Consider the following 11,869-nt stretch of genomic DNA (forward strand, 5'->3'; position numbering starts at 1 on the left):
ACCTCACTGGAAGGGACCTTATCAGGTGCCTAACCGCTAGTGGACATCTATCTACCCCTGTGTACAGACATCAAAGACTCCTCAAGGACAAGAAACCGCCAACATCAGGGATAGACAGCTATCCCCAGACATCAACAAGGCCTACATTTCTATGGATTGACAGTGAACTCAGTGTTTTGTTTGATTTTCTTTATCTGTCTGCTAATGATATTAGTCAAAATAAAAGTGATACCTATTCCTTGGGTTTTTCTATATAGTCCAACTGTTTATGATTACTAAACATTTATAAGGTAACTGTTCCTATTCTTTTCATGGCTTATGTAAATGTAATACTAGATGCCAAATACAGAAAACTGAGACAGAAGGCAAAGGTCGGATCACGATAGTTCACCGGATAGACATGATCCAGAGTGCTTTTTCACAATGAGGGCCATAAGACCCGACAGCTTTCCATTTATCGGTCCTACCCATTGGGGGAAAAATTTGGCCTCAACCCAGAACTCATGGTTACAGTATTACCCCATCCCAAGTGGTCAACAAGATGACGTCAATACTGAGACTTCCTAGAATGAACCTAGAAAGAATTCTAGGAATAGCGCTGTGAGACCACACTATCCTATCAACTGGTTGGTCATCAATGTCTCCTTTGCATTGATTTGTAATCAAAAGGTGGAACTGTGGACAAAAAAGGGATTCTATGGAAAGTAACCTCACAGGGTGACCTGATCATAAATTCCTAACTGGGCAGGTCATGGTGGGCAGACACACCCCAGGTGTATAACTTTTTAGTAAAAGGTTTATCTTTGCCTCAAGCAAGTCCTGTTCATTGTTTCCATGCATCTAGGTTAACTCACCTTTGAAATACCAGAAATAATACCCCTTGCAGGAGGTATTAACCCTCAAGAGAGCACATAATGCTGTTAACTATTCTGTAATCCACACCCTGCCTTGCTTTCTCCCACCTCCATATAATTTTCCTTATGTTCCCTCCTTAATTTCAAATGTGTAAAAGAAGCTGCAAACTGTTATTCTTGGGAGCATTTGAGATCTTGCTCTTTGGCATATGTCACCAGTTTGGCTGAAATAAACTCTTACAAAAAAATTTTTTTTTAGGGTTGGCTGGTGAGCTCATTTGCTTGGAGCATGGTATTGGTAGCACCAAGGTGGCTGATTTGATGCCACAGTGAGCTGTGCCCTCCTTTAAAAAAAAAAAAAATGAGAATAAAATACTTGGGAATAAACTTAACCAAGGAGGTGAAAGACTTGTACACTGAAAACTAGAAAACGTTGCTGAAAGTAATTTAAAAAGACACAAATAAATGAAAAGACACGGATTGGAAGACAGATTGTTAAAATGACAATATTACCTAAAGTGACCTATAAATTCAATGTAATCCCTATCAAAATCCCAACAGCATTTTTTGTTTTGTTTTATTTTGTTTAAAAAAAATCCATTCTAAAATTCATATGGAATCTTAGGAGACCTCGAATAGCCAAAACAATCTCAGAAAAGATGAACAAAGTTGAAGGTCTCAGACTTCTTCGTTTAAAAATGTGTAAGAAAATTATAGGAATCAAACTGTATGAGTGTCTGGCATAAAGGCAGAGATATAGACCAGTGGACTAGAAGAGAGAGCCCAGAAATAAACTCTTTCATATGCAGTGTTATGGACAAAATTGTGTCCCAAACATTCCTATGTCGGTGCTTCAAACCCCAATGAGACTGTATTTGGAGATCGGGCCTTTAGGGAGGTCATAAAATTTACTTGAGGTCATAAGGGTGGGATTCTAATCCAATAAGATTGGTGTCTTTATAAGAGGAGGAGGCCGTCGTTCTCTAATGCCAGAGCCACCTCACCGACCTCCAGCAGCAGAAGAAATAGGTAAGGAGATCTCTATACCATGGCTCATACAAAGCAGACTGCCTGCAAACCGACGCATGGGAAAGCCTGGAGGAAGCGACTGGCGATAAAAGCTGCTCGCAAGAGTGTGCCCTCTATTGGTGGAAGGAGGAAACCTCATCATTACAGGCCTGGTACCGCAGCACTCTGTGAAATTAGATGTTATCAGAGGTTCACTGAATTTCTGATTCACAAACTTCCCTTCCAGCGTCTGGTGCGAGAAATTGCTCAGGACTTCACAACAGATCTTTGCTTGCAGAGTGCAGCTACTGGTGCTTTGCAGGAGGCCAGTGAGGCCTATCTGCTTGGCCTTTTTGAAGACACCAACCTGTGTGCTATCCATGCCAAATGTGTAAAAATTACACCAAAGGACATTCAGCCAGCTCGCCGCATACATGGAGAACACGCTTCAGAATCCACTATGATGGGAAACATTTCCTTCTTTAAAAAAAAAATCTCTTCTTTCTGTTATTGGCAGTTCTGAACGTTAGATAATTTTTCTCCATGGGGTTAAAAGATACCTAATTATATGATTGCCAGTGGAAAAACGGGGGCAGAAATCCAGTCTTGGCAGTTTTTCTGTTTTCATTTATATGTGAATTTTTAATATAAATGCGGGGACATAAAGCATTAATGCAAGTCAAAATGTTCAGTAAACAAGTTTCAGCAGTTCAAGTTTATAACAATTATAAATGAGTCTGTTAACTTTTTCTGGACAATGCCAGCATTTGGATTTTTTAAAAACAACTAAATTTCTTATTACTGGCAACTAAATGGTGTTTGTAGCATTTTTACCATACAGTAGATTCCATCCATTTACTATACTTTTCTGATTTGTCCTGCATGCAAGTACATGTTTTTAATGTTGTCTGTTTCCGTGCTGTTCCTACAAATTTGCTATTTAAATACATTAAACTATTTCTAAAAAGAAGAGGTGGAGGAGACACAGAAGAAAGGCCATGTGGATAAAGAAGTTGTGGTATATATACACAATGGAATACTATTCGGCGGTAAGAAAAGATGAAATAGGACCATTTGTGACAACATGGATGGATCGTGAGAGTATAATACTAAGCAAAATAAGTCAGACAGAAAAAGCAGAGAACCATATGATTTCACTGATATGTGGTATATAAGCCAAAAACAACAAAAAAACAAGACAAACAAATGAGAAACAAAAACTCATAGACACAGACAATAGTTTAGTGGTTACCAGAGGGTAAGGGGGTGGGGCGTGGGGGATGAGGGTAAGGGTTATATGGTGATGGAAGGAAAACTGACTCTGGGTGGTGAACACACAATGGGATTTATAGATGATGTAATACAGAATTATACACCTGAAATCTATGTAATTTTATTAACAATTGTCATCCAAATAAATAAATAATTTTTTTAAAAAAAGAAAGGCCATGTAAGGGTATAGAGAGAAGGCAGCCATCTGTAAGACAGGATGAGAGCTCTCACCAGAAATTGAATTTGCTGGCACCTTGATCCTGAATTTCTAGCCTTCAGAACTATGATAAAACAAATGTCTGCTATTTAAACCAACCAGTCTGTGCTGTTTTGTTATGGTAGCTTGAGCAGACTGATACATACAGTGAAACGATTTTCAACAATGATGACAAGACCATTCAATGGAAGAGAGGACAAACAGTCTCTATCTTTGCAGGTCTTGCTTTTTAAATATTTGTTAGTCAGGACTGATGCAGTGGTCAGTCTAGGGCTAATTATTCCCCACTACTCGGCAAGATCTTTTTGTGTACTCTACATAATTCTCCATGAATCTAGAGGTTTTCCAGTCTGGCTGGTAAGAAAAAGCACTATTTCTGGTTCTGTCTGAGCACGAGACCAAGGATTGTTACCTCTAATCCTTTTGAGCGAGTCTTTCCCCAGCTTTGGGTATGCGTATACCTAATGATCATTATTCAGTTGAATACTCACAGGGGACCCTCTGCAGATCACCAGAGTTCTCTGCGCATATCTCTTCTCTCTGGCACTCTGTCTTGTGAACTCTAGAAACCTTGGTCTCCCCAGACTCTCAACTCCCTTTCTTGAATTCTTCCTGGATTTCTTCTCCCTGCACTGCAGCCTGAAAATTCTTATAAGATATTAATCTGGAGTAATCATGGGGCTCACTTCCTTTGTTTCCTGTATCTTGGAGATCAATGTCCTTCATTGATTGATTTCCAGTATGTTCCATATATTTTGTGCATTTTTGTTTTTTTCAGGTAGAAGAGTCAATCTGGTCCCTATGACTCTATCTTAGGTGGAATCAGCAGTGTATATTGAGTTTTTATTAGTAGTGAAACAAACAAAGAATCCAGCCCAAGGTGGGAATATAAAAAAGGAAAAATATAAACTAATGAATTTATCATAAGTTCATTTATATCTTAAGATATAAGTGATTGACAGCAGAAACAATTTATGAACTATAACTGTCTTCTATACTAACCTTGTTTTATAATTTCCTGAGATTACCTAAAATATGTTTCACAAACACTGACATCCATGCAAACCAGCGTTTAGGAATGACATCCTAAAAGAGATAAGCACAGCTTGGTCTAGTTTTGGTCAATATTTTTGTTCTTGGATCATAGATGTGAGAAGCCTTCAGGTGACTGAAAACTTAAGAGAAGGAAGAAAGTACAGCACATTGAAATATGAATGAGGATACTTGAATTTAGCCCAATTAGGGCAGTCTGGGGCTTTGTACCTGACAAGGTGTTATAAGTATTCTGGAGTAGACAACCTTTACTGCAGTATACCCAGATAAATAGAAGGTACAAGAAGTTGATTCGTAATTTTCCTTAATCCACATTGATTCTCTTAAATGGAGATTTTTATTTCTAATTACAGATTTGTCCTTCTCAAAGAGAGGAGAATTATACATTTCTATTTGTGAAAGCTAAGATGAATAAAAGAAACTACAGATGGTATAGGAGTTATTAAAAGAGGGGTTGTGAGAAGTCTGCATAAGAAGTTAGGGTTGCAGTAGTCACAAATGACTTCAATAAGGAGATGGGACTTGATACGTGTTGAAAGATGAGTATGATTTTCACGTGTGACACAAAGCATTCATGACATATCAAAACATCATAGACACCAGGGTTCACAGATTCATCATGCTGAGGCCTTACTTCTCTTTTATTTTATTTTATTGTCCAGCTTTACTGAGGTATAATTGGAAAAATTGTAAGAGGCTTTGATTTTTTTGTTTTGAATTTTAAAAAAATGAGATGCTAAAAGTCATGCCCAGATAATTGACAAAACTTTTCTTCCATTTTCCCTCCTTTCTTCCTCCAAATTTGTGTTTTCAGTTGCATTCAAATGGACATACATTGCAATTTTTAAAAAATCAAGTGTAGGGCGGCCAGATGGCTCAGTTGGTTAGAGCGCGAGCTCGGAACAACAAGGTTGCCAGTTCAATTCCCGCATGGGATGGTGGGCTGCGCCCCCTGCCACTAAAGAATGAAAACAGCAACTGGACTTGGAACTGATGGGCCCTGGAAAAACACATTGTTCCCCAATATTCCCCCAATAAAATAAAATAACAAAAAAACCCAAGTGTATGTCCACAAACATTGTGGGGAGATCAATTTCTGGTATGATAACATGAGGCGCTCCATGGACCAACTGCCCAGTGAAACAAGTGAAAATTATTCACACACACCCCCCACACACACACACACCTGTAAATCCTCTGGAAGTGGTCCTAAGGGCATATAATAAATGAATATAGTAAATGAAACATCCACATGGCAGGTGGCAGGTAAGGCGCCTTCCTTTTCTAGCCCCTGCCAAGCCTACCCCTCTGCTCAAGCCACACCAAACTTGCTATTTCTAAAATGGCTTTTACCTATTTCTATGCTTGCCTGAATGTTGTCCACTTTGCCAGGGGTGAAGTTCCTCCCTTTTTTCTATTCAAGAAAATCAATGAGGATTTGGTAAGAAAAGTGAGGTTCTGTGATATTTGGACCAAGACCACTTCCTCCCTCCCCTCTCCCAGCTCAGCCAGGCAGAAACTCTACTCCAAACTATGCAGCCAAGAGCAAAGGCTCCCTTCTCCTCATCCCCATCAGGGTTTTCTTCCCAGGAGGAGCAGGACACTGGCATTTCTCACCCTATGCTGCCCAATGCCTACTCAAGGGCAAGAGGCACTATGTTGGATATGGCACCGCTGAGAGTCCAAGGCCCCAACCACTCTTGACCTCCCCCTCCACGCCCCCCACTTATAAGATAGTAGTTCCAATGACAGAGAAGACAATCCAAGAAGACCTCAAACTGCTGTCTTCCCTCCCTCACAGAGCACTCCTAAATCGAGAGCAAACAATTGTCCCTGAGTCCTGGCCCAGAGATTTTTGACTGGGGCATGGGAGAAGTAGGCCATAAAACACATAGTTTGTGATATCTTCCCAAAGGAACTGGCTTCATTTACAACAGAGCATGGAGAAGTTTAAACCTAAAGGCCCTCTAAAATAAAAAAAATAGTGAAGGTTGAAGGTTGTGGCAAAAGGCAATTGGGAGGAGATTTGTAGATCCTATGAAGATCCTACAGGCTAAACTGTAGGCCAGCTATTTCAGGGGAGAACTGGGGAAAGAAACAACTGGGAGAGGTCCTCCTGGAAACAACAAATATCAAATATTGACTTTTGGAACTATTCCTTCATAAAAGCCCAAATTTGATTGGATTAGTCTGTAGAGAAATTTATGCCAGGACATTATGGAAAACAACACATCAATCAGCCAGCAATTATGGACCTTAACAGTGGGGAAATGGTCAGGAAAAGAAAGGAAAGGGCTCTGCCAAAACCTCTGTCATCCTGGAGTGACTATAGGCATACCCAAAACTGCATCTCCAACGAAGCAGCATCAGAACCTTCACACTGCAATGTTGGGTTTGGGGGTGGGTAGAATTTAATTTACTAAAATAATCCAGCCATTTACTAAACCAGAAAATAATAATAACGAGCCTGGTGGAGGGTTGGGGTGTCTCTGTAACCAACATTGCTATAATATCTAATCTAAAACACCCAGTTTCTAACAAAACAAAAAAAATTACAAGACATACAAAGAAACAGGAAAGGAAATATGACCCATATACAAGAAAAAAAAGCAGGCAACAAAAACTGCCTGTAAAGAGTGAGAAGATATCACATTTCACAGAAAAAGTCTTTAAAATCGCCATTACAAGTATGTTTAAATAACTAAAGGAAACCATGATTAAAGAAGTGAAGTAAGGGGCTGGCCCAGTGGCTCAGGCAGTTAGAGCTCCATGCTCCTAACGCCAAAGGCTGCAGGTTCGATTCCCACATGGGCCAGTGGGCTCTCAACCACAAGGTTGCCAGCTCAACTCCTCGAGTCCCGCAAGGAATGGTGGGCAGTGCCCCCTGCAACTAAGATTGAACACAGCACCTTGAGCTGAGCTGCCTCCAGGATGGCTCAGTTGGTTGGAGCGCGGGCTCTCAATCACAAGGTTGCCAGTTCGATTCTTCGAGTCCCACAAGGGATGGTGGGCAGCGCCCCCTGCAACTAAGATTGAACACGGCACCTTGAGCTGACCTGCGGTTGAGCTCCCGGATGGCTCAGTGGGTTGGAGAGCATCCTCTCAACCACAAGGTTGCTGGTTCGACTCGCACAAGGGATGGTGGGCTGTGCCCCCTGCAACTAGCAATGGCAACTGGACTTGGAGCTGAGCTGCGCACTCCACAACTAAGACTGAAAGGACAACAACTTGAAACTGAACCGCACCCTCCACAAATAAAATTGAAAGGACGACTTGACTTGGAAACAAGTCCTGGAAGTACACACTGTTCCCCAATAAAGTCCTGTTCCCCTTCCCCAATAAAATCTTTAAAAAAAAAAAAAAGAAGTGAAGTAAAATATAATGGCAATGTCACATCAAAGAGAGAATATCAATAAAGAGATAGAAATTATAGAAAAGAACCAAATGGAAATTCTTGAGTTGAAAAGTATAATAACTGAAATGAGGAATTCACTAGAGAGGCTTAACAATAGATTTGAACTGGCAGAAGAAAGAATTAGTGAGCTTGAAGGTAGATGACAGGGATTATGCAATCTCAATAACAGAGAAAAAAGATGAAGAAAAATAAGCAGAGCCTCAGAGGAATATGGGACATTATTAAGCATAGCAACCAAAACATGCATGAAGGTAGTATTGGAAGGAGAGGAGAGAGAAAAAGGAACAGAAAAAATATTTGATGAAATAATGACTGAAATTTTCCCAAATTTATTGAAAGACTGTTACCTACATATAGTCAGCCTGACAAACTCCAAGTAGGATAAATACAAAAGATCCACAAACAGACACTGCATAGTAAAAGCGTTCAAGTCAAAAACAAGAAGAAAATGTTGAAAGCAGCAAGAAAATGAATGTCTTGTCACTTACAAGGGAATCCCAGTAAGATTAACAGCTGATTTCTCTGCAAAAGCACTGGAGGCCAGCTGACAGAAAAACATGTTGAAAGTGCTTTCAAGAACCCACTGTTAACCAAGTTTCCTATATCCAGCAAAGCTGTATTTCAAAAACAAAGGCTCAGATTCTCTGAGTTTCTACGTTGTTTGCTGGAGGTGACTTCAGAGTAGATGAGTCTATCTGGATGTCCCAGGGTAACTCAGACCCCACCCCCCCGTTTCCCAAGCTGTCCTCCTCCGCATCTTCCCCACCCCGATCTTAAGTGTGCTCTTGCCACCATGCTCCCCACCTCAGTGAATGGGCCCCCCTCTACCCAGGTTCTCATTCCTCCTCTCATAGCCCCAATCCCCAAATGTTACACATTTGCCGGGGATGAAGTTCCTCTCTTTCTTCTCAGTTAATACCCACACCCCTCAAGACACAAGTTCAATGATTGCCTCCTCCTGAAAAGCCTCTTCTGAGTCTCATTCTGGGTTAGATCTTGTTGTTACATCTTAAGGATACTCACTACTTCCTCCACGGCATTTCTTACATTGCATTGTAAGTTTCCTTTTCCTTAAAAACTTTAAAAAAAAAACATTTGTTCATTTGTTTTTCTAATTGACCTAACTTTCTCACTGGAACGTTTACCTGTGTATCTCTAGCACCGAGCTCAGTACCTGCACATCGTAGACGCTCAGTAGATGTTTGCAGAATGAGCACTGAATGACTACAATGTACCAGACGAACTCAATAGGACGCAGAAAGAGAAGTTAGGTGGTTATGACAGTGACCCAGGAGGGAGGTGACAGGACCACCACCAAGGCTGGGGCAGCAGGGATGCAGAAACAATGGGATTTATAAAGACATTGACTTGAAATCTGCAACAATATTAAGCCTGTGTGGTTTGGGCCCTGTTTTGGGTTGGTGCAGGAGAGCACCCTGGGGGAGTCGCTGCTCTGTGAGCAGGTTCAGGTGGTGGAGACAGGGCAGTGTCAACACAGCTGTCCACCGCCAGCACCCTGCCTCTCCTACCCCACGTGGGACACTTCGGGGGCTGGGGTGCAGCCAGAGGTCTGTGTGTCAAGGACTAAACTTTGCAGTCACACAGAGTTGGGAGGATAATGAGGAATAAGGTATGAGAATATTTAGGGTGAACCTTGAAAACATTATGCCAGACATAAAAAATAAGCCAGACACAAAAGGACCAATACTGTGTGATTCTCCTACTAGGAGGTACTTAGAGTAGTCCCATTCACAGAGACAGAAAGTAAAATGGTGGTTCACAAGGGCTGGGGGGAGCGAGGAATGGGAGTTAGTATTTGAAGAGTACAAAGTGTTTCTTGGGGAATACAAAAGCGTCTGGAGATGGATGGTGGTGATGGTTGCACAATGTGAATGTACTTAATGCCATTGCATTGTACACTCAAAGAGGGTTACATGGTAAAATGTGTTATGTACATTTTACCACAATAAAAAGATTGCTATGACAAAATAAAAAGAAAACGATATTTGAGAATGATAGAGTGAGTGAGGAGAAGGCTGGAGAGAGGTTGATGGCAGCCCATCTGAGCTCTGACAGGACTGAACAGGAGCCCTGTTCAAAGTCACCTCAGGAAGAGGCCACGTCAGGCCTCCCACCACTGGAAGCATGCCAACTCAAGGACTGCATGTCCTCCTGGTGTGTGACTGTCCCCCTTCCCTCTCCCCTCACAGCGCGGTCAGTGAAGAGGAGGGAGCTTTGCTCTGGAGTTCTCCGACGTGGGAGCCTGTACGGTGATTTGGGCTGGGAGGGCTGTTTACACTGGGGCCCAGCCTGTCCCAGGTTGGGGCCCTCTGTAATAGACATGCTCTCGGCAGGGTCTGCTTGGGCTCTAGGTCTCCGTGAACTCATGGCTCGAGCCAGCCTCTACACTTCAGGTCTGACCTAGGTTGCAGCTCGAGGTCTGCCTGCTGGGTCTTCACTTCTGCGGTGGTGGCTTATTGTCAAGGCACCTTCGCCCTGGGCAGAGAAGATAGAATGTCGGAACCTTACCCCATTCTGCACACTGCTGGCTGAACCCTGACTTGGGACAAGTCTGGGTCAGGCCCAGGGAACAAAGCAGGGAAATTTCATTCCTGAGGGCTTGGAAGGAAAGACAGGGCGTCTGGGGGAGGGTCGGGATGATTCCAGGCCCCTGGGGAGCCACGCTAGTTTTCTGACTTCAGACAGGCAAATATCCCAGAGAGGAGCCCAGGACTGACTATCGTTATTACAGATACAGGAGCTTCCTAATTCCCATGCTGACAGGAGCACCCTTCTTGCCCCCTTAAAGCACAGCGCCAGCCGGAGCAGCAGAGCTGGGAGCTTCCTGGTGATGTGGTCACCTGAGCAAGGATCAGACCCCACGTCCCCATCCAATGTCCTGTCCACATACCATGATTACTCTGAGCTCCCCCATTTATATCCAGTGGCTTGGGGAATTTGGGGGCTGGCTCTGCCATCTTGTTACCTATCTCCACGATGTTTTTTGTTTCTTTCTGCAGGAGAGTGTCTGGTAGAACAAGTATAAAATGAATGACAAGATGTTCTCCCTTTTGGTGGGGATCTTCTCCATCCTCAGCACCATCCAGTTCCTCATCTTTGACTTGAACGAGGTTATAATCCTTGACTACGAGGCCCAGTTCAGCATCTACATGGACGCAAAGCCTGGGCTAGGCTCCTGGGTCCTCATTCACAAGAAAACCATCAGCACTGGCCTGTCCACCTCCACCATCATGGTCAGCTTCTTGCTCCTGTATTGCAGCCACACCAGGAACTACGTGGGGCTGCTGTGCTACGTCCTGTGGATCATCGCCTACGAGCTCACCAGCTTCTCCATGGTCTTGCTCATCAACAAGAACATCAAAGAGCAGTTCAAGGAGCTGAGTTACGTGCACTTAATCTTCCAAATCTCCCGAATGCTCCTGCACTTCTCCTGTCTGCCCTTTATCATCAAATACACGTACACCCTTTATAAGGCCCCCAAGACTTCCGGCAAGATCGGCCGCCACAGACGCTCCTCCCTCAGTACAAGTGACTACTCGTGGTCAGCTGTCGAGCTGGGAACGTTGTACCGCAAGTTAAACTGAACCGTGCCAGGAAAAAGAAAGAGAAGGGGACAGTGCTCTCCAACAACGGAGTCCCCCTTTCCCCGGCTGCCTTCTGTTGATTGATTCTGTTTGCTTTGGGGGGGGGGGAGTTCTCGAGTTTTATGCACGTAAGAGTGATTCTTGGGGGTGGGAGTGTTGCGCGGACCAATTACTGTGCATGTGTGTGTCTGTGACTTGTTTTCGCATTGAATTATATACTGCCTTTGGCTTGCTTAGCCAGCTCATTGGTGCATGCTGTTGTCTCTCATGATCCCCTCCTCTCTGCACGTCCTCGGTTTCTAATTTTTCTCTTGTGAATTGATTGCCCACAATTGCCTGGTTCTGCTGAGTCTTGCTGAGTCCTTTTAGAGCAGTGCTGTGCGATAGAACTTTCTGTGTGGATAGAAATGTTCTGTCTCTGTGCCGACCACTAGCTACATGTGGC

The 11,869-nt window shown here is 43.0% G+C and overlaps 1 protein-coding gene across 1 annotated transcript; it reads left to right on the forward strand.

Moving 5' to 3' along the window:
• Window positions 1-10,833: 10,833 nt before the first annotated feature.
• On the forward strand, window positions 10,834-11,424 carry TMEM217B (transmembrane protein 217B; the record flags this gene model as incomplete). Its single annotated transcript, XM_081039353.1, has 1 exon — window positions 10,834-11,424. The coding sequence occupies exon 1, from the start codon at window positions 10,867-10,869 to the stop codon at window positions 11,422-11,424; it is 558 nt and encodes a 185-aa protein (XP_080895479.1). The 5' UTR covers window positions 10,834-10,866.
• Between the last annotated feature and the right edge of the window lie 445 nt (window positions 11,425-11,869).

This window comes from Rhinolophus hipposideros, assembly GCF_964194185.1.
Source record: "Rhinolophus hipposideros genome assembly, chromosome: 3".
In the NCBI taxonomy this organism is placed as follows: domain Eukaryota; kingdom Metazoa; phylum Chordata; class Mammalia; order Chiroptera; family Rhinolophidae; genus Rhinolophus; species Rhinolophus hipposideros.